The 21,696-nt window shown below is 42.4% G+C and overlaps 1 protein-coding gene across 5 annotated transcripts in view; it reads right to left on the bottom strand.

The window, feature by feature from the left end:
* Dclk1 (doublecortin like kinase 1) overlaps window positions 1–21,696 on the bottom strand; it is a 309,605-nt gene that overhangs the window by 140,038 nt on the left and 147,871 nt on the right. For all 5 annotated transcript variants that reach the window (XM_021157493.3, XM_029475006.2, XM_021157495.3 and 2 more), the window contains exon 4: window positions 19,470–19,569. In XM_021157493.3, coding sequence (XP_021013152.1) covers window positions 19,470–19,569 — 100 coding nt within the window. The remainder of the gene's footprint in view (window positions 1–19,469; window positions 19,570–21,696) is intronic.

The raw sequence follows: 21,696 nt of genomic DNA on the forward strand, positions 1-21,696 counted from the left end.
TTTCCTTTCTTTCTTATTCCTTCTAGAATAATTGTCTCAGACAACTCAGGAGAAAAATGTAAAACTTTGCCAGAGAAGGAGAGAGAGAGAGAGAGAGAGAGAGAGAGAGAGAGAGAGAGAGAGAGAGAGAGAGAGAGAGAGAGAGAGGAGGGAAGAGGCTGGGGAGATAGGTCAATTGGTGCCATACTTGCCCTTACCAGCATGAGAACTTGAATCTACTCCCCAGAACCCATGTTAAAATCACCAGGTATAGAAGCCATATGTGATGGTTTGTATATGCTTGATCCAGAGAGTATACTATTAGGAGGTATGGTCTTGCTGGAGTAGGATGAGCCTGTTGGAGTAGAACTGTCATTGTTGGTGTGGGCTTTATTACCCTCATCCTAGCTGCCTAGAAACCAGTCTTCTCCTAATATCCTTCAGATGAAGATGTAGAACCCTCAGTTCCTCTTGCACCATGCCTACCTGGACACTGCCATGCTTCCACCTTGATGATAATGGACTGTACCGTTGATCCTTTAAGCCAACCCCAATTAAATGTTGTCCTTTATAAGTGTTGTCTTGGTTATGGTGTGTGTTCACAGTGATAAAACCCTAAGACACCATATGTCTGCAATGTCAGCCCTGGAGAATCAGAGACAAGAAAACCTTTGGAGCTTACATCAACAAGTATAGTGGATTTGTTGAGTTCTAGGTTTGGTGAGAGAATCTATCAAAAAATAGGTTAAAGAGTGGTGATAATTAGTTTTGTCAATTTGACACAATCTAGTCTCCATGGGGAATTCATCTGGATCAGGGTGGCGTGTCTTTGGAAATTCTTTTGATTATTTTAATTAAAGTAGGAAGGCCTTCTCACGGTGGGCAGTATCATTCTCTAGGCAGAGGATCCTGAACTGTTTAGAAGTGGAGAAAAACTACCCTTGACTGTGATATATGGCTAGCTGTTTCATGTTCTTGGTGTCTTGACTTGTCTGCTACAATGGGCTTGAACCTGAAATTATGAGCTAAAATAAATTCTTAAGTTGTTTTTGCTAGGATATTTTATCCCAGCAACAGGAAACAAAATGACAGGAATCACAGTGAGTATAGGAGGCACCTAAGGTAACTGCCCTTCATTGCACACATGATTAAAAATATTAGCAAAAGAAGCTAGCTCTTGCTGCACCAACCAGTTGTCAAGTTTCCAGCACCCACGTGGAGGCCTAAAACTGTAACTCCAATTCCAGTAGATCTGATTCCCTCTTCTGGCTTCCACAGGTATCAGGCTTGAACGCATGTGATGAACTTACACATATGCAGGCCTAACATTCATACACATAAAATAAAACTAAGTGAACCTTGAAAAGCAAACCTCCTGCAAGACCAAGAGTTTATTGCCAGGTCCAGAATGGCCTTTGTAGGGACAGAATGACATGGTTCCTGCCTCTGGGTCAGGGCCAGCAGATGTGGGACTCCACCAGTGTCAATGACTACTGTGGGCGTAAGGCTTGTTTGCATAATAATGTACATATTTTATGGTCCTCCTTCAAGGAACATCCTCCCTGTTAACATTAATAGACTCCATGATAATCAGAGACAGCACAAATCCAGGAGACAAAGTTGTAGCTAATGTCTCAGCAAAATGATAAATGCTGGGACCTTCAGGACAGCCCTTAAGGCTATGGATAAGAACTCTAAAAACATGTGTTCAAAAGTACATAATTTCTCAACTATGCAAAATGTAAGGATGCAGTATGAATTATGAAGCAGCTACACTGTGAGCCAATTTGTCAGAAAGATTCTCAATTCTGGAACTGAGTTGCATTTTATTAAGCCACTGTGAAGAAGAATATTCTCCAGAGACTAAAACAGAACCCATGATTCCAAATAGGGCTCATCAGACTACAACCAGCAGCTCACACTAAGACTATTGCCTCTTCTGGTAAATAGAGCTGGATGTACCTGCGGTTGAGGCTGATTCACACTACAGCATAGCTGAGTAGCCATGAAGATCATAAAGCCTAGATCCGACTGTCTTTTTTTCTTACAGAAAAGTAGTGCTAACCTCAAATTGAATTTGCTATTTTTCGAACCATCCAGCATAGCTGAGCAATTGCTGGACAATAATTTATGAAATATCTAAAAGTGACCAAATGATTTTAGAATACATTTTTTTTTCCTGCTCCAGTTGGTGAACTCATAGATTAGGCAACCTGCTATGGTTGACTCTCATCCCACCCTTCATGAATAAAGGAGGGGTGGAGAGAGAGGGAGAAAGATGTGAGGACTGTGAAGAGACTCCCCGGACCAGGCTTTCTTCTTAAATTGCCTGGTAGAGAGGTTCTTGGGCGATAGAATTGCTCTAAATAATTCAAATAGGCTTTGTAGCTGCTGGCTCCAAGCCAAATATGAGCAGTTATAATTAACAGTCGTGCACTTAAAAGACAGTTAGAAATATGCTAATGCTCTCAGCATGTTAAAGCAAAGTGGCAGACCAATGTGATGTCCTCTCCTCAACACACAACGTCTGTCCAAATAGAGAAGCAACCCGAGAGCATTTGAAAATAATGCTATCTATCGGTCAGATAGGTGGAAGGCTGGCTTTGCTTTGTTTTGTGTGTGTGTTTTGTATGTCACAGTACATACATTCTTTTCCTTGTGTTACAACCTAGGTTAACAAAATGACTTTACTCCATTTTAATACATTTAAAGTTGCTTGCTTACATTTTCAAGCATACACTAATTTAACAGTATGCCCTGTTATTTTGGATTACTCTCATATGGCTTATTTATTGGAAGGTGAGTTCATGTGCATGAACTGTAGCTCCACATCCACAATGCAGAAAACATGTGGACTTCAGAGCGCATTCAATATACACATATGCCCTGTGCTGCATCCTGCTCTGATTACCCATGCTTGAAATGTAAAAATGGCCTGCTTTAACTGACCTTGCAGTTAATGGTGGAGCTAAGCTACCTTGCTGCAGCTGGGAGTAAGACTTGCATGTAAATAACTGCCTCTTAGGTAGAGAGGAGGAATGCAGTCCCCTCCCAGGATCCCTGGAGGACCAGTACCAAGACCCCTATCCATATCAAAGGCCATACATGCTCAAATCCCTTAAAAAAGGACAACCCCACACATACCCTTTTATATACGTCTAATCATCTCCAGATTGCTTATAATATAGAGCCAAGGTACAGCCAATAGTTATGAGGTATTGATCAACAAACCATGACAAGAAAATTGATTGTGTTTGTCAGAGACTCAGCACCTCCTCCCCCACCCCCAATTGTTGGTTGGATCTACAGATACAGATGCTGTGAGCACGGGCAGGGTGTGGAATGGCTACATTTGCAATTCTAATCTTAGCATCAGGAAGACCATGATGAGTCATATTCTACTCAACAGTGTGTCATGTGCTAGAATTTCTGGGCCCTCCTCTTTGGGTTGCCATGCAACTCTTGCTTCACTTTCCAGTCTGGCTTTGCTAAGCAGGGTTGCCAAACATGGATGGACTCTTGCTGGGAGTTGTTTGTGAAACCATTTTTCCTCCTGCATCAGTGTTACCCCCATTTTGTAGCATGTTCAGATAAATGTTTCTTAAGTGGCTCAAAGAAAGGACCTAGAATCTGTTTCAGTGTAACCAAGGTATCTCTAAGAAATGAAGTAATGCCAAGCATTAAGATATGCCCATCACTTTACAGCCTTCTAGGACGGATTTTGCCCCACGTCTCTGGTAGAATCATCATGACAAGACTTGGAGACTGGATCTGGATTTTCTTCATTTTACCAGCGGACATTAGCTCAGAGAGGGCAATTTATCAAGGGCCGTCACACCATGACCATCTCCCTACCCATCTCTAGGACTTCCTGAGACTATGTTTCCCTTTGGTGATGATGCTTTGGTTGACTGAATGATGGAAGCAAGGTTGGACGGGAAGTCAGAGCCTTGAGGCTCAGCTCTCACATTAACCTGCCAGCTGAGTATGACAAGCATCAAGCTCCCCTAGTATCTGACTGCCTCATAGGTACTTCACTCATAGGTGAAGGTACATCAGCTCTAAGATTCTCCAACAGTAAGCGATGCTGTTGGGCAAATGTAGCTAGTTTACAGTTGCCCTATCTAAAGGGTGGGGAGGTGCACAGCTGAGCTTAGAGTATAAGGCTCTACAACAACCCCAGAGGGCACTGCAGTACCCCCATTTTCAGAGAGTGCAACTGTAAACCTCTCTGTTTACACAGGGAGCTAAAAGCTAATGGCATACATAGGCCCTTTATGCAGAAATCAAAATTTTGAGACCAGCATGTCAAAGAAGACTGATTATCCCACTTTGCCTTAGTTAGATGCTTGTCTCAGATGCTGGACCAGACTGTCCTTGAATGCATAGAAATTTGCCTGCTCTATCTCCTGAATGCTGTGATTTAAGGCATATGCCACCACAAGGCAAGATCCAACAGTTTTGATACATTCATTGCTTTTGCTACATTGATTATTACTATGAGTAACAAAATTTTCAGGCTTTCCCTCAGATCTTGACAGAGCCCATGGTGTATAATGAGAGAAACAAAGAACAAAGTTCTGACATTTCAAAGAAGTTTCTATGCTATTTGAATTTTCCTATAAACAATCTTTTCCCCGAAACACACCCAAGTTTGGACGGAGGAAGTGACTAAGGATGGACTTCTCACAGATTAACCATAGGATTGGAAGGTTGGGTCTTTGAGTCACATGGTATCTTAGTTAGGGTTTTATTGCTGAGAAGTAACCTAGGCAATTCTTTTAAAGGATAGCATTTAATTGGGCTTACAGTTCCAGAGGTTCAGTCCATTATCATCATGCAAGGTAGTGTTCAGGCAGACATGGTACTGGAGAAGCCAAGAGTTCTACATCTTGATCCAAAGGACACTGTCTTCTGCAGCCAGCCATGAGGAATGTGTGGATTACACTGGCCAAACTTGAGCATATATGTGAGGCCTCAAAGTCCTGCCTCCACATTGACATTCTTCCTCTAATAAGGCAACAGCTCTTCCCATAAGGCCACACCTCCAAATAGTACCTTCCCAAGGGCCAAACATATTCAAACCACCACACGTGGTGAGCAGCCTGATAATCTCTACGGATGAAGGAAAGCTAGAGGGTGAGTTCAACCACATGGCCTTGAGCTAATCAACCATGGCTACATAATGAAACCCAATATAAATTCTGGACTTCAAAGCTTGTTGATCTACCTGGATGATAAACACTGAAGCATGCAGGGAGGATGATATATCCTGATATGCAGAGTAGGCTTTGCATGTGGAACACCCTTTCTTATACTTTAAATCGTCCTGTTCTATGTGTCTTGGCATTTGGCTAGCCCTGATTTGTAGCCTTTAGAACACAAATATAGCCCTTTTCTGAGTTCTGTGAATATGCAGCATTTTATTAAGTCCACAGGAACCCCTGAATTTATAGCCAGTGAGTCACAAATTGGAACGGAATAGTGAGAAAAGTCTTGTTGGAAGTCATTGCCCTTAACCTTGGGAAGCCTGAGTGGGCTCTGGGTATTTAGCTTCAGAGTCATAATACAACACTTCAACCTGCCTGCCGCATCAGGGTTCTGCATGGGGACATGTCAGATACTCCCACTGTTTCTTCTAGAACATTCATCTTCAGAGACCTTCATGATTAGTTCCATTACCCTCTTAAAGCAATTCAAATATCTGTCTAAAGTACCCCCACCCTTCCTACATTCCTTTTCTCTGTCCCTACTTTTTTTCTTTGGAGAGCTTGATTTGTGACACAGCATATAATCTACTTAGGGTTTTTTTGTATTAAGTGAATCTCTGATTAGATGTTTGATTTCTATGGGTGAGACTCTTCCTGTAGGCACTGTGATATTCCCAGTACTCATCACACTGGCCTGATGCCCACATGCATTCACTTAATGTTAGGTAAATCAGACTGTTACATATTTATATGCACAGAGATGTATATGACCCTTAGTTTCATATTTGGGAACTTCAATGCATGTGGCTAATATTTTATATCTCACTTGAAAAAAATGTGAAACTGCTCATTGTTCCATAGCTTTTCTTCTTAATATGCAAATCTGCCTTGAGTGACATTCTTGGAATAATTCCATTGACAGGGTGTCAAGTGTTAAACAAATAATAGTATTGGGACACACATTTGGCTAAGCTGGAAGTTTTCACCAAAGAAGATCAATTTAGAAGCTATCAGTGATATCTTCTACCTATCCTTTCCAGGCAGTCTCTACAGGTAAATATAGAGTGGCCATTGTCTTGGTTGGTTCTGATACATAAGTGACCACTGAGATGACCTTTGACCTTTACCAGCTTTCTTCTCCGTGATAACACCTAAAGATTCTGTCAAAGGTCATTTTTTTGTTATGTATGTGTGTGCCTACATGTGCATATGTGCCCCATTTGAGTATAGTGCCCACAGAGGACATGAGATCCCCGGGAACGGGAGTTACAGGTAGTTATGAACCACCATGTGGGTGCTGGTGCTGGGAACTGACCCCATGTCCTCTGCAAGAGCAGCCAGTGATTTTGACAGCTGTGCAGATTCCTCCCAAGGGCTTAGGAGAATGCAGAACTCTTCCTTGTATCTTTTTGTGTCTCCAAGAAAACACAGGCTTGTAATTTCACCATCACTCCGTTCAGTCTTGGAAAACATGTGCTTGTCACTTACGCACGCTCTATCTAAAAGATAATCCACTTGTTCACTTCCAAGGCTTGTTGAGAGAGAAAATCTAGCCCAAGGCAGTGAACAGTCACAGAAAATTGGTATTTGTTACGTGTAAGTGATTTGGATCTTTAAAATAATGAAAATATACCATATTTACACGGGCCAAATTATGACCCACTTTTGAAAGTAAATTTTAAAAATCATTTCTACAATCAAAGTGCTGTTCACATTGGTTTGCACTTTCCTGTCAGTTTAAATACTTCACTTCAAAAAAAAATCATTTTAAGTCTCCAAAAGGTTCAATGGATAGTGGGCTCTTAACATGTGTCTGGCATGGTGAACTGAATTGATATTTCAAAGAAGCCAAGACTAAGCTAATATACCCTTAGAGTGATACTGTGAATTATAGCGTGAGCGACCCCAACCCCTGCATTCAGGAGTATATATGGGTCAGGTCAAGGTACAGCAAGGGATCTGTTTTCTTCCTCTACAGGTACTCAAAACAGCAATTCTATACAATGTACATTTGGCAAAGATTCTTTCCTCCTCTGCTGCACAGGAACTTTTAGTTGTCTGAGCGCCTGTTTGTCAGTTATTGAGACAAATTCCTGAGTAAATATGTTTTTAGTCAGAAGCATCTGCATTGTATAGGGCACTACCAAGATTTTCTTCTATCAGCTTCCGTTTCAGGCTTCACGCTGAGAAGTCTATCAGAGTTGTTTTATTTTTTTTTAAATAAGATTTATTTAGTTTTACTTTAACATGTATGAGTGTTTGCTTGCATGTGTGTGTATGCACCAGCTTGTGGAGGTCAAAAGAGGACATTGGATACCCTGAAACTGGAGGTGCAGATGGCTGTTAACTACCATGTGGGTTCTGGGATCTGAAGCTCAGTCCTTTGCAAGAGCAGCTAGTGCTCTTGGGCACCGAGCCATCTCTCCAGCTGCAAATTGTAGTTGATTTTTGTAAGGGTGATGTTTATGGGTCTTATTTCATTCTTTTCAGTGTCTATATATTTCGGCTCTTGAATGTGAGAAGGAGCATTTGGGAGGAGAGGCAGACCTGGGAGGAGTTGGAAGGTGGAGGTGATGGGGACACAGAGTTACCACTATTCAAGTGACAACTGCCTAGCATGTTGATATCCAGTACATCCTACAACTTAAAGCTAATCACAAATGGGTACCCTCTGACCCGAGACTTTCCAACAGATTGACACAGATAAAGTAATTCCTCCACATTAGTCAAATCTTTCTTCGCATTGCTCCCAGGAAAGCCTTATGAAAGCACACCTCAGTCCCATGTCCCTCTGTGGTACCCACACCACCTCTGGCTTGCTACAGTCCGACTCATGAATTGCTCCTGGATCAAAACTATTTCTTAAAAATTCACCCTGACCAAGTTTATCTTATAAGTCTTTGTTGCTCAGATGGAGTCAGAATCAAAGGCAGTCTCTAGGTTCAATGTTACCTGCCATTGCTGCCTACCAGGAAACCTGTGAGGATTACTGCAGTTTTTAATCTTGTTGTTTCTGTCTGGAAGCTTTTGAGCAACCTTGTCACCATGTTTAGCTAGACAGGCTCTAGGAAATATAATTTAGTGGATACAGGAAGGGGCCTGAAACTCGGATCTTATTTCAACTCCTTTTTCTGCTGTTAGGAATTCCCAGGCATAATGTGAATGCCCAAAGTCCACAAAGGAACAGAATTAAGACCAAGATTGACAAGATGTTCTCTGGTATAAATACAGTTGAAGCATTGGGTGGAAGTTCAAATCTGCACTGAAGCAAGTAGAATTCGGATACGTCACATTAGACAACTCCAGAGAACTCAGCTCCCCCACAGGCCTGAATTATTTGTATACAGATAAAAGAAAATGTAATCTGTCTTCCCTGCATCAGAGTAAGTTTTTTGCCCCTTGTCAGTGTGTTTAAAGCTCCCATGGTGGGATGCACTCTGTTTGGGATACCATTTCTGGAAGGGAAAGCATTTGAAGTATAATTTCTGACAAAGGGGCTTACAGAGGAATGGAAAGATGGCGTTCAGAGAAGGAACTATGAGAAGTTTGCCTAAAGCTGAAAAAAACAGAAAACAAAAAACCAGCTTTCATGGTGATAGCTGCCTCTAATCCAGCACTCAGGAGGCAGGCAGGTGGGTCTCTGTAAGTTTGAGGCCAGCCTGATCTACATAGCAAGACCTTATCTCAAAAAATAAAATAAGCCCAGTTTTGGGGAAGTGTTGGACTACGATCCTCAGACATCTGAAAGAATGACAAGAGAAACAAGCTTCTATATCCATCAATCTAAATAACATGTCTTAGGCTCTTATTACATTCATTGTACTCTATAGGCGAGGTGGGATATGGAGATTAAAGATGCCTGTGTCTAACATGCAGGTGCTCATAATTAAGTGAAATCAAATGAAAACTATGATCCCCAGTTTTCTTACCAGTTCTGTTAGCCACTAGTTAGGTGAACATAATGGTTATTATTTTTTTTCTTTGCCAATTCACCTGGACCATGGGATATCCAGAGTAAATGTTATGTGAAGGGGTTTTTGGATGAGACTGCTATTTGCTTAGAAGGACTCAGTCAATATAGCCATCTATCTGCCTCCATGTGAACTGAGATTGTAAATAAGAGGATGGGAGCATCCATGCATCCCTTACCCTCTCAAGCTTGATATGGCTCCTTTCCTCTGCTGTTGCCCATGGGTTGGGCTTTATACAACTGTGAGGTTCTCATGGGGTCACACTTGGGCTGAACCATGCCACTCAAATTCTTCCTGAGTCTCCATGTTTCTTCCCCTTTCTCCTCAATCTCTCTCTCTCTCTGTCTCTCTCTCTGTCTCTGTCTCTCTCTCTCTCTGTCTCTCTCTCTGTCTCTCTCTCTCTCTCTCTCTCTCACACACACACACACACACAATCTTAGGAAGGTATTGACAACTAGGTATCTGGAGTACACCAATGCAATGACCTTATGCAATCAGCTCATCTGATCTTATTTAGAAAACAACACTATAGTTTCTTTGTTTTTTTTTTTCCTTAGAAGTGGCTGTGCTAAATATAAACCATGGTCACCATTTTTAGAAAGGTCTGTGATGTGAGGCAGGATCATCAAAACGTTATAACATAGGGAAGTGGACAAAGAATAAGAGCTCAGGGGATGAGATGAACCAAAGAGACAAGGTAAGGCTTTATAAAGAATGTGACTTTTGTCAGAGGATGAAAGGGATTTGGGTGGGGTGAGAGGAATGTCCCAGGTTTGTGGGACAATATGGCCTATGGTGAAGGGGTTGAGAAGTGACCGTACTGAGGATACCAACAATTATTCCTTGGCTGGAGAGCAGAGGGGTCTAAAGTGATGGTGGCAGCCAGGCAGGGGAGAACAGATGGATTAGAAAACACCTTCCCTAGAGCACTAGGTCTAGATGTCCAGCAATCTTTAAAAACTACGTAGGAGAGTCATTCTGCCTAAATAAGGTGTGGGATCGTTCATACATCTTTGCAACAACCCAAGCAGGAGACTGACAGTGTATTAGTGATTGGGCAAAGACTTGGCTTTATTGAGTGGGTGTCAGAGGTAATGACAGTTGGCTCCAAGTTCCTGATCTGGTTCTTCAACGTTTGCTATAGAGAATTCTGATACAAGGGACTTGCCCAGGAAGCCAGGAGAACGATATAACCTGATAGGCCTTCCACCCAGTAGTTAGCTCTCACATGGGATGCACTGAAGTTTCTGTGGCTGTGGAATAATCATGGATGAGGCCAGCTAGAAAGTTGGATATATGGGTTTTTTTGCTGCTGGGAGGAATCAAGGCTAGAGATGTAGACTGAGAGGTGGTTGGTGAATTTAGAGGCTAAGGATTCATGATCAATTGTGGATAGACTTGAGTTTGAACTCTGCCTTCTATACTAGCTAGCTGTGTGGCCTCAGACAAATTATCATCTCTAAGCCTTAATTTCCTTAATTGTCAAATGGGGAAAATTACACATACTTCAAAGGCTTCTGCTTATTGCTTCCCATCTGGCAGCCATTCGTCACCATCATTGTGGGCCATCACCATCATTGCCGAAGCCATTAAAGTAGATGAACTTGGCTAGGAGCAGAGTAATTAAGTAGAAAAAAGGAATGCAGAATGAGTCTCAGGGAACAGTCACAAGGATATATGGCAAAGAGCAAAGCTGAATGAATCCCAGAAGCAGGCAAGAGAACAGAAGACCAGGCTGCAGAACACCACGAAGTTCAAGGGGACAGAATTTCAAGGAGGTGTGTGTGCAGGGAGATCGTCAGAAATGGCATGTGCTACAAAGAAGTGGATGATAAAGGAGAAAAAAGAACATTCAACACAGTGGTTGAGGCAGCATTACTTACTGGATTATTATCTATGTGGCGACTGAGGGAGCCAATCACAATGTAATGAGATTCAAAACGGAAGCTTCCGGGATGGAGAGATGGCCCAGGGGTTCAAAGCCATTGTTGCAAGTACAAGTGCAATTGCAAGTGCATGTGCAGAGGACCTGAGTTCAGTCTCCAGCACCCTTGTCAGGGGCTCACAACTGTATGCAAGTCCAGCTCCAAGAGATCTGACATCTTCTTCTAGCCTCTGTGGGGACCTGCATGCATGTGCTCACACACACACACACACACACACGCACACGCACACGCACACGCACACGCACACACACACATTGAAAAAAATAGTAAAATGGGAGTTTCGCTCAGACTCCAAGAAAGTAAAAAACAGATTCCAGAATGAACTCCAAATTGGATCACCTTTCAGAAATTTCAAAGTACCATACAACACATATGGGCTTTGGCTTATTATCCACATTATGCATGCCAAAGGCTTAAGATCTTGGGGAGAACAGGATCTTTAAGAAGGACTTTACTTTTGAATGTATGTAAATGGTGATATGGGCAATGAAATCTTGCACGTGCTAGGGAAATGCTCTAGTACCTATTCCTATGTGGGAAAGTTCTCAGACAGCTGTGACAGGAGCTCCATCATTCTAAACCAGAGGCCACCCCCTCCTGCATCCTTATAAGGCTTTCACAGAAGACACAAAGCACTAGATGGGAATTATCTAGGAACTGCAGTAATGGTATAAGTGGATGGGTGGGTTTTTTTTTTGTTGTTGTTGTTTGTTTTGTGGGGGTTTTTTGTTTGTTTGTTTTGTTTTGTTTTTTAACATGACTTACTTTTCCTTGAACATTTTGTAGTAAAGGACATTTTGTAGCTGTACTGGGTGGCCTGTTGGTTGGGACATGGGACAGATGGGTGACTTGATAGATCTGAGTCTGCATGGAGCTCATTTAGATTCTTCCCTTGTGTACCATCAGAGTCCAATGTAGAAAGGAGTGGTTTAGAAAATACAAACTAAGGCAATGACCACCAAAGCTGGAAGATACTTAATGTCACACATCAGGAAAGAAGGCTGGAATCTCTCAGCGTGAGTCCCCCAAGAAACCCTAAAGACAATCAAAAAGGAAATTGGCTTTTAATGAGCAGTGATGGCCTAGGGGTTTTAGGAACCATAGCACCTGTCCCTCCCCTTTGGCTGTTCCAGTCATCATCTCACACAGCACAGGAGGGAGCAGACATGGCAAGAGCCAGCAAGTAGAACGCAGAGAAATCATGGACTCTACCATTGTCCCACAAAGAAGGGATTTGCTGTGTTGAGTATTCTGCAGACATGGGAGAAGCTCTGCTGTAAAGGTTTGTCATACAAAATTACCTGTTTGCAGTTCTGAATTATCCAGTACACTGAGCTAGAAGAGTCCAGACCATTTTTAGTATCTGAGGAGCAAGCCGGCAAATCTAAAAGGTCAATGAAGTGCAGATACAAACAATCCCATAATCTTTTGTGTTTACTGTGGCAGTAGCCTAAAGTTATGAAAACGTGAGTCAGAGAAAAGCTTGGAGGGTGACAATCCATTGATTATTTTTAGCAGATTGACAGAGGAAATCAGCCCCCATGACTTGAAGAGAAGGCACCTGCAGGGCAGGAGGACCTGGGCATGGTTGTGGGCTGACAGAAGAAAGGAGACATAACCAGTCCACTAGACCAGTGGGACAGGGATGCTGGGAAGATGAACTCAAAACATCAGAGGACAAGAGAAGAGTAGTCATGTAGTCATGGCTCCCCTCTACAAGACAAGGAAAGAGTGGGGAGGAGGGATGAAGGAAAGAAGAATGGAACTTTGTAGTGAGTGCTTTTGATTCTCCTGATGGGCTGGGAGAAAAGATCCCTGTGGATAAGGGCAGGCATGGCAGTCCTTACCTGGAAGGGCAGGATCTGGGAGAGTGAGTCTATGCTGGAAAAGACCAATTTGCATCCAGTAAGAAGGAAGTGGTTATTCTAGGGCCTAGTGAGGTTGATTGCCTTGTATGACATGTGGCTGTCATTCACAGAGGGATACCACTGGTAGGTTTGGGGGGAGATGATCATGGTGACTCAACCCTCATGGCTTCATGCTTGGTACTGTGCTCTGTCAGATTCTCCATCTTTACAGTGCATCTCTCAGTTACTACATACGGTCAGAAGACGACCATGGGGACAGAAATGAAAAGTGTAAAGAAGTGACGGCAGGTTCTGCCTAGTTACCTGTTTTCTGGTGTAGAAATTGTTCTCATGGCAGCAAATGGACTAGTCGATGCCTGATCTAGATTCTGTCTCCAGAACAACACTCTATCCCATACTGTCTACAAATGACAGCATAGAACTCAATTAAATCCCAATATCATCAAGCTCCAAGAAACCTTTTGTTTCTATTCACAATAAAGCTACCTGTGACCAAGAAAGGTTTCAGCACCTTGCTGTTTTCTTTTAATTTTTATTTAAACATTTTATACAGTATATTTTAATTAAATTTTCCCATCCCCATCTCTTTTCAGACTCTTCCCTACCTCTCTACTCACCCAATGTAATGTTCCTTCTTTCTTCCTCTTTATACCTCAAAAACAAAATGAAAGAAGAAAAAAGAGAACAAAAAACCCATAAAATCAAAACAAACTAATTAAAAATAAAATAAAATAAACTTAATCGCTGAGTCAAATGGGAACAGAGCCCAGCAGCAGCCATGTCTTCTATTCAGAACTCACATGACCCAATCCTCCACTTCAAATATCCAGCTGAATTCTACAAGCCAACGCATTGGGAAATGAAGAATGAGCATGCCAGATTTGACATGTTTCTCTAAGAAGACAATTTTTGTTAGCCTATTCATTCCTAGAAATAACTTCTGAAACAGAAAATTGTACATCTGGGAGAAATCTGCCCACAAGACTCGTTGCAAACCAGCCTCATAACCCAATTAAAGCTATGAGGAACCGTTGGTCTGCTCTGAGCCATTAGTCATTTTAACATTATATTCTCCCAAAGGAATAAAACCCAGGAGAAGCAGCAGGAATCCTTAATATTCTGGGTCAAAGTTCAATGCTGAATAGCCTCTGGTACCTTTAAATGTGAGCAACGTTCAAGGTTAATCTGAGCCATCATGCCTGACGGCTTACTACCTGCTGTTATTTGTTCCTGGCACACTTCCTGCTGCATAATCCATCTATAAATGGAATAGTTTGCTGAATAAATGAATGAAAAATAATAGTGAATTTTGAGAGCAGGAGCTTCAAGTCACTTTACAGGGAAGCCTGATCTTTATCTAAACTTCATTTTTCTCTGTATTTTCAATGACTCTGTCATTTCCAGTCATCATAAGGTCTAGGATGGAGCAGTAGGGCCACTGGAAATCTCTTGAACACAAACCAACACATCTACCTACACACACACACACACACACACACACACACACACACACACACACTACTCCCAAACTCTGGAATCCTGAAGGCTCTTAGCTTTCAAAGTCCGTTTTTTTCTAAATGTGCTTTGTTTTAATATTTTAGAGATTCCAAGCAGCGAACAATAGAGCTCCTCGGAGGCCCGCCTCACATCTAGCATGGGACCAAGTGAGGAGAGGGGAATAGAAACTACCTTCTGGTTCTAAAGGACAACAAAAGCCAATCTTGGTAGCATCTGAATTCAATGAGTTCCCACAAACAAATATGTGTTGCTGGCTGCAATATTCTAGGGGTTTGTTTCAATGGGGAAGTCTGTTTGGGGATGCTTTGGCATTATTTAATTTAATGTTTATTTTAGCCCTGAAGGAGGTGGGAGATACAGCATAGGAAGGAGGATGTGAGACAAAAACACCACACCTGGAGCTTGGACAAGACCGATGCCTTCTGAGGCTAACCAAATGTTGTTTCTGATATTGACAGTTTTAGCCCTGTTAGCACCCAGGGATGTGAAAAGTGATGGAGATCACCCTGATGACTGTCAGCTATTGCAGTTTCTATCATCTCATTCAGTCATGAATCCATAAAAGTGGTGGTCATGATGCAATAGTTATAGGAACATGTACCAACAGGCCATGGTGTACCGGACTCCATGGGAGTCTTGATGAGAAGCTAAGGAAATGTCCTGTCTAGAAAGATTCTCTTACCCAGGAAAAATACAGCATTCCAGATGGTTATATCTGGGGGAAAGCTGGACTGATGGTCTGCTGATATGAGACTATGTATGTGTATGCACACACATACAGACACACACACACACACACACACACACACACACACACACACACTATAGAGTTCTTAGAAAAATACTTCAACTTTTATAGCCTGACCTGGTACCAGATAATCACAGGCTGAGGCATGAGAATCTCAAGTTGAAGGCCATCTTGAGCTTCGTAGCGAGCTGATGGCCAATCTGGCCTACATAGTAGATACTGTCTCAAGATGAATCTAAGAGGACTAGAGAAGTGGCTCAGCAGTTAAGAGGACTGACTGCTCTTGAAGAGGACAGCTTCAGTTCTTAGCACCCACCAGGCAGCTGACAACTACCTCTAACTCCAGTTCCTGGAGATCTGATGCTCTCTCCTCGCCGCCGCCACAGGCACTGCACGCATGTTGTGCACAGACATTCAGGACAACAAAACACATATACACATTTTTTTTTCAAGTAGAATACTACACGGCCTTGAAAACAGTAGTATATATATTAGTATATATATTTGTTCTATTCTTTAGTTCTAAGACTGTTTATGTGTATACAGATTTATATGCACATATGCATAAATATAATTAATTTTTGTTCCATCTCTCTTACTTCAATAAGAAGACGTGAAATATAGACCCACGGTGCACACAGGAAATGGACCCAGTCACACATCTGACATTAACTCTGCAGTCAATACAGAGAAAACAGACAGGAATAGTCTGCTTAAGGGGCGGGCTTCTCCTAGCTTTCCCTTCCATTTGAATCACAGAGCACAGAGTCAAACTCTTGCCAACTCTGAATAGCAAGTGCCACACTCACTGGGTCGTCATCAATGTCTAAGCAACACTGTGTTGAGCTTCCTTGGCATGTCCCCTCACTGTGTGTCCTCATTCTAAATCAGAGAGCAGCTGCCACAAGGGTGGATCTGCGGGCCTCTGCTGGCCTCTCTATATAGCACTCTGGCCACCATTTGGAAGTTGCTGATGCTCCCTTGATGGACCACACTCTGCTAAAAATGGTTACATTCTGAATCAGAACCAGGAGAGCACCCCACATAGTGAAGATGGGAAGAAAGAGCATCTCTGGCTATTCACTTCTCATATTGATTCTGCTCTCGTGTGGCCCTGAGAAATACATATGTGTTTTGGCCTCCGTTGTCCTTAGAAAGCCCTTGAGCAATGCCTTTGGGAGCTTGCGAGTGGTGCTTGGAGGATGTATCCTTCCTAATTGCATGTATACTCGTAGCTAGATTAATTTCCATAGATAAAGTAAAAGCATCGCCTTGCATCGCACAGCCACTTCCTGATAGCCATTAAATCAAGCGTGGTTCTGCACCAGGAAAATAATTCTGAAGCTGTGTACACCCATCACCCCACATCTTTCAGGAAGTTGGCTGCAGAGCTGACCAAATATAGCATCAATGTTCAGATACCATTTAGTAAGTACAAATGAACTGGGTTAGATCACACTCTGCACATTTATTAAAAAAAAAAGAAAGAAAGAAAGATTCAAATTTTAATACATTAGCCCCAGAACACACTGTACAAGCACCAGGAAATTTGCAGTTGTCAACGGGAGAATTTAGACTCGGGGTAAGTTCATCTAAGGAAGTGAAATCTTCATTTAGATCTTTACTTTTCTTTAGTCCACTCTCTTTCCCCTCTCCCATGCCTGCGTGTTCCTCCTGGGATGGGGAAGAACAGGTTGCACGGTAAGCGTATCTCACAGAGAGAACTGGATAGGGTATATTTATCAGGAGAAGGCGACTGGGGAGCTCAACAAAGTGGTTGGTAGAGCTCTTTCACAGGTCAAAAGATGGCTAGGCTACGTGAGTGTGTGTGCACTTGTGTAAGGGCACGCATACACGTGTGTTCCTGTCTGTGTGAATGTGTGTGAGCACATGTACACTTGTGTTTTCTTTTAAAATACTTTTATTTACTTACATTTTTTATGCACAGTGGTATTTTGCCTGCATGTATGTCTAGACACTGTGTATGTCCCTGTTGCCCCAGGAGGACAGGGAAAGAAAGGTGTTGGGAACCCCGGAACTGAAGTTACAGATGATAGTGGGCTATGATGTTACTCTGGGAGCCAAACTTCAGGACCTCTGAAAAGGGAGTCAGAGCATTTGAACCCTGGCTCCCCTCTCCGGACCCCACTTGTCTTTTTTTTTAGCAAAGCTGGGCTAAAACTAAGGAAGAACCCTGCTTCTGAGCTGCACCCCCACATGTCTCCTGATAATCAGGGGAATTGGTAAGGTTGTTTAATGGCAGCTTTCTATTGTGCTTCACAGAAAATCTACCTGCCTGTGGGTGGCTGCAGCCTCAAGGCTGAGAGCATCTCCTTACCACAGCAGCAGCAGTTAAGCAGCAGCAGTAGACTGGCCAGCTGTGCGGCTTCCCAGGATGGGCAAGGTGAGAGAAGGGGGCTGAAGTCAGCCTGACAACCAGATAAAAGGAACGGAGGCCTTGCAAACCCAGCAGCAGAAAGTAGGCTGTACTCCAGTTCAAACCCGACAGGCTGTTCTTCGTATCAGAGCCTTAAGTGGGCTTCATTTCAGAGCACATCTGGTTTCCCTGACCATTCTATCAAAAACAGCTATTTTCTTTAAATTGAAAGTCAAGGCCATTTATTTTTCTCAAAACTTGTGCTGTCAGCTCTGTGTTCTGACTTGGAAACATTTGCTTGTTCCACACAGTGGCAAAGCCGCTTTATTCTTAAACAGGGTTGGAATCTCTCTTCCCTGAGCATGTCTTGTGAGTGATACATTTACATAAGTCCTTGCCCCAAGAGGACATGTGTACCAGTTATGAAGATGGAATATATTTGGAGAAAACTTATTTGGAGGGAAAGAGATGCCAAAGTAGTCCTCCAGTGAGGGCCTCGTGCCAAGTAAATCGTGTCACATGGCCCCTTCATGTCATCTCTAGGTACTTCCATTGAACGTGTAAGTTTTCATGAGGGAGGGCAGTTATTGGTGACCTCTTTCCATACATCATGAATTAGTAAATGTTTAATTATGTATCATTGCTTTTATATATGGATATATAAATAAATAAATAAATAAATATATATATATCCATACATACACACACATATATGCATATATATATATATATCTATATATATATATATATCTATATATATATATCCTGCTCCTGTGCTGCTCAATGGTTTGCAAAGGGCGCACTTAGGTGAGTTAATGTGGTGGGAGCATTATATAATCTAGTTAATAGAACTGTTTGCTATGCTGTGGCTAGGCTTTGCCTGAGCACTGCCCTGGCATGGGACTCCATTGTGTCTGGGCTGTGATCCATCATTAAACAATGTTTCTATGTGGTCCATCATTATACCACAATGTGAGTATGAAACTGAGGCTCTAGGGTAAGACCAGGACAGGGTAATGCCTGCCATTATGTTAAGCACTTCAGTACTGTTACTGTAGCAACAACAAATTCACTTCTTACTTCAAAATTTTCAATTAAATGGACTTTTAGGTGTCAGTGACTATGTAACAGTTCCCTAATTGGATTAAGAGTACAGTTATCAAGCAGGACGTCCTTAGCAATTATTTTACCTCAGATGCTAGGCAATTCTGAAATGATTCCCAGGACCCCCAAAATAAATCATCCTGAAAAATCATAGACTTTCACATTAATTTCCCCATTTATAAGCACCTTGCCTCTTTATCAACTAAGCCCTCTTCCTTATCAACCACCAAGGGTCACATTTAGTTCATTAGTGGAAGGACGCTCCCATCCTGACACTTCAGAGATGTCTATGGCACATAAATTCCAGCGTTACGTCAGGGAGAACGGGTACCAAACCATTTCTCAGAAATCAGTGGAAGCCACATGAAAGCTGAGTCTAGAAGCATGCTCAGTGAGTTTGTAATTACAAATCCTTCCATTATAAATTTTTTTAAAGAAAATATGTAATAAAAAGTGTAGAAATCCACACCATGGCTCTCTGCAAAGTATCAGTTTAGTTATTAAATAGCTATAAATTAGCCATTAGGATATATTCTTCCAAATGGATTAACCTTTTCAATTATCATTTCATCTGTTTTCTATATTTAAAAGAAATCAAAGAAATTCAAGATATAGGAGAGACAAGGCAGTAGAGGGTCTGAAACTGATTTGGTGACTTTGGAGTTGACATAATCTTGGCCTGGTGCGGTTCATTTTGGAAAGCTGCCTCAAATTTCCCCTGGTTTTGAACTTTTTTTTTTTTTCTTACCACTTTCATCTAGCAAGAAATCATCCTGGTAACGGAACTTCTCTGGTCCACATGCAATAAAAATGTCATCGTCACCAAAAAAGTCCTGAAGGCACATCACCTACAAGAGAAAAGCATAGTTCTCAGCCAGGGGTCCACACAACAGCGATCACAACACCACCTCCCCCCCCTGCATAGACTTCTCCATAAAGCCATTTTCCTCTAATGGAATCAACAGGGGGATTTCAAAGGCTCGGCTGTGCATCTGTTATCAGTAAGGAACGAGTTAGTCTCAGGTCTGCAGGAAGGCAGAGAAGGCGACTGGGCGGGTAACTGTCACATTTATGACTGGAAACATCAACAGGCTATGAGGTAAGAGCTCTTTGTTTCCATAACATTGGGGATTCAGCTACTCGGACCCCAGAGCCCCCCAGCTTCTGAGTGTAAGTCCCAAAAGCAAGGAGAGCCAGTGCACGGGTTTAACTGCAGACGTGCTGCTGTTGGTAAGTAACAGCACTATGTGTTCACAACAACCACTGAGAAAAGCGGTATAGTATTACAACTTGTAGGCCCAGTCCATCTCTCGTTGAAATAAACTGAAACCCTTAGAAGAGGAAGAGCTGGGAAAGGTTTTGGTGAGGGTTGAATCCGAACACTAAAGAAACTCTGTGCTCTTCTGTCATACTGTATCAAACACTAAATCTCTCAGTACCCCACCTGTTCAGTACTGGGGATCAAGTACAAGACTGTGTACATATTAGACTAACACTCAGCCACTAAGTTATGTCTCTGCCCCTTGTTTGTTTGTTTGATCCAGAGTTCCACTATATAGCTCAAACTAGCCTTGAACAGTCCATCCTCCTGCCTCAGCCTCCCCAGTGTTGAAATTATAGCCTGGGGCCAACATGACATTCTTCCTCTTAACTTCTCATTGTCAGGTGAAAGAAAAATTTAAACTAGATGTGGTTTCATGTGTCTTCTAAGCACAGGGAGGCTGAGTATGGAGGACTAACAGTTTGACTTCCAGGCCAGTCTGAATACCATAGTGACATTCTATCTCAAAAACAAATACAAGGACTTGACTCAGTGTATTGCCAAATGAGAACTTTAAGGTAGATGTCTCTTCGCAGTGAATTGTGGCCAGCATGATTAATTTTCAAGCTTAAAGACGCTCCTACAATGTTTTTCATATATGGGTTATGCTAATGATGGAATGCTGCTGAATTCTATCCATTCCCAATTTCCTTTCACCATGGGGGAGAATCATAAGAACCGAGTTTGCTTCTCTGTAGCTGTAAAATACATCTCGAAGGACACAGGCTTTATTTAGCTTGCAGGTTGTGGCTCATCATCAAGGCAAGGCAAGGCAAGGCAAGGCAAGGCAAGGCAAGGCAAGGCAAGGCAAGGCAAGGCAAGGCAAGGCAAGGCAAGGCAAGGCAAGGCAGAAGCTTGGGGCAGGAACTGAAACCGAGACTGTGGAAGAAGACTGCTTACATGCCTGCTCCCAGGCTCACATTGGCTACCTTTCTTATATAGATAGCCCAGGCCCACCTAAGGATAGCACTTCCCACAGTGGGCTGGATCCTATAATCCCATTATCAGTCAAGAAAATGCCTCATTGTTTTGCCCACAGGCCAAGGACCCATGTTTAAAGGACAGTTACAGTAGAACACTTATAATCCCAATGTTGGGTAAGCAGAGGTATGTAGAGCCTAACTCATAAGCTTGGAAATAAGATAGAGAAATGATACCCAAAGCTACTCTCTGTACATGTATCTGTATGCGTACAAATATGCACAAACTATGCTCATACGCGCATCCACAAAATTTCATATAAATCAAAACTGTTGTTTTCTAAAGGGGATACATCTTCCTTTCTACATGCTCTGCCGTTTCCGTTACAGGATATCACGTGACAACTCAACCACACTCAACTGTGTATGCGTGTGTGCATGTTCTTGCTAAGTGGGTAGATAACCAACGGGACCACAACGTGTTCTAAGTAGGTTGTAGCCAATGGGCTCCCACCATTCTGATGATGACTGCTCTCCAAGCTCTCAGCTCAAAGAACACAGCAGACAACAAATGATCCATCTTGGACAGTTTAAGCGTAATCCTGTTGGCAAGTGAGAGATGAAACGTGATGAACTTTTGATGTTCCTTCCAACACTAGGATTCCAAGAATATGAAAAGAACACAGTGGTTGCTAAAGAAATTGTCTGTCATCACACAGCAGAGAAGACAAGGG

Source organism: Mus caroli, unplaced genomic scaffold, assembly GCF_978045245.1.
Source record: "Mus caroli unplaced genomic scaffold, Mus_caroli_1 scaffold_3, whole genome shotgun sequence".
NCBI classification, from domain to species: Eukaryota; Metazoa; Chordata; class Mammalia; order Rodentia; family Muridae; genus Mus; species Mus caroli.